Source organism: Eptatretus burgeri, chromosome 8, assembly GCF_056783735.1.
Source record: "Eptatretus burgeri isolate ZD-2024b chromosome 8, Ebu_testis_v1, whole genome shotgun sequence".
NCBI lineage: Eukaryota > Metazoa > Chordata > Myxini > Myxiniformes > Myxinidae > Eptatretus > Eptatretus burgeri.
This window is the reverse complement of record NC_140968.1, coordinates 38,427,987-38,429,610: the sequence shown is the minus strand read 5'-3', so window position 1 is coordinate 38,429,610 and position 1,624 is coordinate 38,427,987. Positions and strand designations below refer to the sequence as shown.

At 40.2% G+C, this 1,624-nt stretch overlaps 1 protein-coding gene across 1 annotated transcript in view; it reads left to right on the top strand.

Moving 5' to 3' along the window:
• Positions 1–205: 205 nt before the first annotated feature.
• The window catches only part of CYLD (CYLD lysine 63 deubiquitinase), a 145,415-nt gene continuing 143,996 nt past the window's right edge, over positions 206–1,624 (top strand). Inside the window, exon 1 of the mRNA XM_085890446.1 lies at positions 206–325. Within this exon, the coding sequence (XP_085746572.1) occupies positions 221–325 (105 nt within the window). The 5' untranslated portion in view covers positions 206–220. The remainder of the gene's footprint in view (positions 326–1,624) is intronic.

Below are 1,624 nucleotides of genomic sequence, written 5' to 3'. Positions count from 1 at the left end.
TTTATACCCTCATTAACTCTCCCTAAGCCCACCTCTTCCCACTCACTCTCTCGCCCACCCTGTTCAACTGTTCTTATGTCCTGGTCCTGGTTCTTTCTGTGTTGTACATCCTCCACGAGCTTCGATACAAAGACAAATGATTGAATTTCTGTGTCGTTTTATAAGAGGTTGACACATTCAAACCAAAGTCAACAAAAGTGAGGAAACTTGCCATCAGGAAATGAACTTTGATGAGGATCCACCCACTTCGATAAGCCAGCAAACAGACCTTGGCGTGATTGATTACCTGCTTTTACAACAGTGCTTTGTGTTATCCATTTATCTTGCTTGTTGATGCATTTAAAGTCCTCTTGATTGCAGGAGCAATCCAAAGCACAATCTATTGCGGTCAACTCACTCATGTCTGCAGCAAGGAAATTGACAATCGCATTAAAAAATAAAATTGCTCATCATTAGTTCCGAATCAGATGTGTCTGAATTTTTCCCAGGCAAACGTGCTGCAGTTATAACTATAGTATTTGAGAGTTGTACTCGTATTACAGTAATCTGCAGAGAATTATTACAGGAATGTCATTTTTGCCTGGGTTTGTCTTTGTACAAGTTGGTTGCACCTTAATTTATCGAAGAGCTGGTGATGAGATCTTTGGAGATGCCATTGGGGATATTGAACAAATTTGTAAATGAAGACTCCGATACATTATTCTTCTGTATTTCACTGCAAAAGTAGGGGCTTCATGATGGAGATATAAACTTCCACTGAATATTCTTCTTGCAAGTTCCAAATATCATCTTGGGCTGTTTACCGCTCACTACCAACCCGTGAACAGTATTACATGGTCGATGTTACGAAGTACACATTATGTTAATCGCATCTTTTAGCTGGAGAATTGTAGAGGCTTGCTAGCATTCTTAAGTACTTCATTGTATTTGTAATGACTTGCCTTATCCTTCGTTATCACCATAACAGATAGTTGAAAAGGTGGATAAGTTTTACATGACATAAATACATAACGGTGGCTTGTTTTGCTCACTTTGGTTTTAACCACTTCCTTGTCTAGTTTGAACGGCCTTCGAGGGAAGTTTCAATAAAACTCTTCTCTTCAGGGCTTCAAGCAATTGGAACAGCGCCATCTCGTGTCATCCCCAATCCCACCCTACTTGGCTCAACCTTCTTACTTGCATGTTATTGTGTTTCCTCCCTTCACGTTTGTGACCTCAATTTCCTTACTTGTAACCACCTGAAGCCACACTTTCATGACATGGCCCTTTTTGATTTTTTTGGATTTAAAAAAAAAACCTTTTGTCAACTCGCTCTTCCAGTAACATCTATTTTTGCATACAAAACCGAAAGATTTCATCATGTGGAGATAGTAGGCAACAACAGCAACTCCCACATACGTACACACACACACACACACACACACACACACACACACACACACACACACACACACACACACACACACACACACACACACACACACACACACACACACACACACACACACACACACACACACACACACACACACACACACACACACACTGCCTTTTATTAGTATAGATGTCAGCCATTCATTAAATTGTTGTGCATTAAATCTCAAAAAGTTGTGCGCTCAAAAAG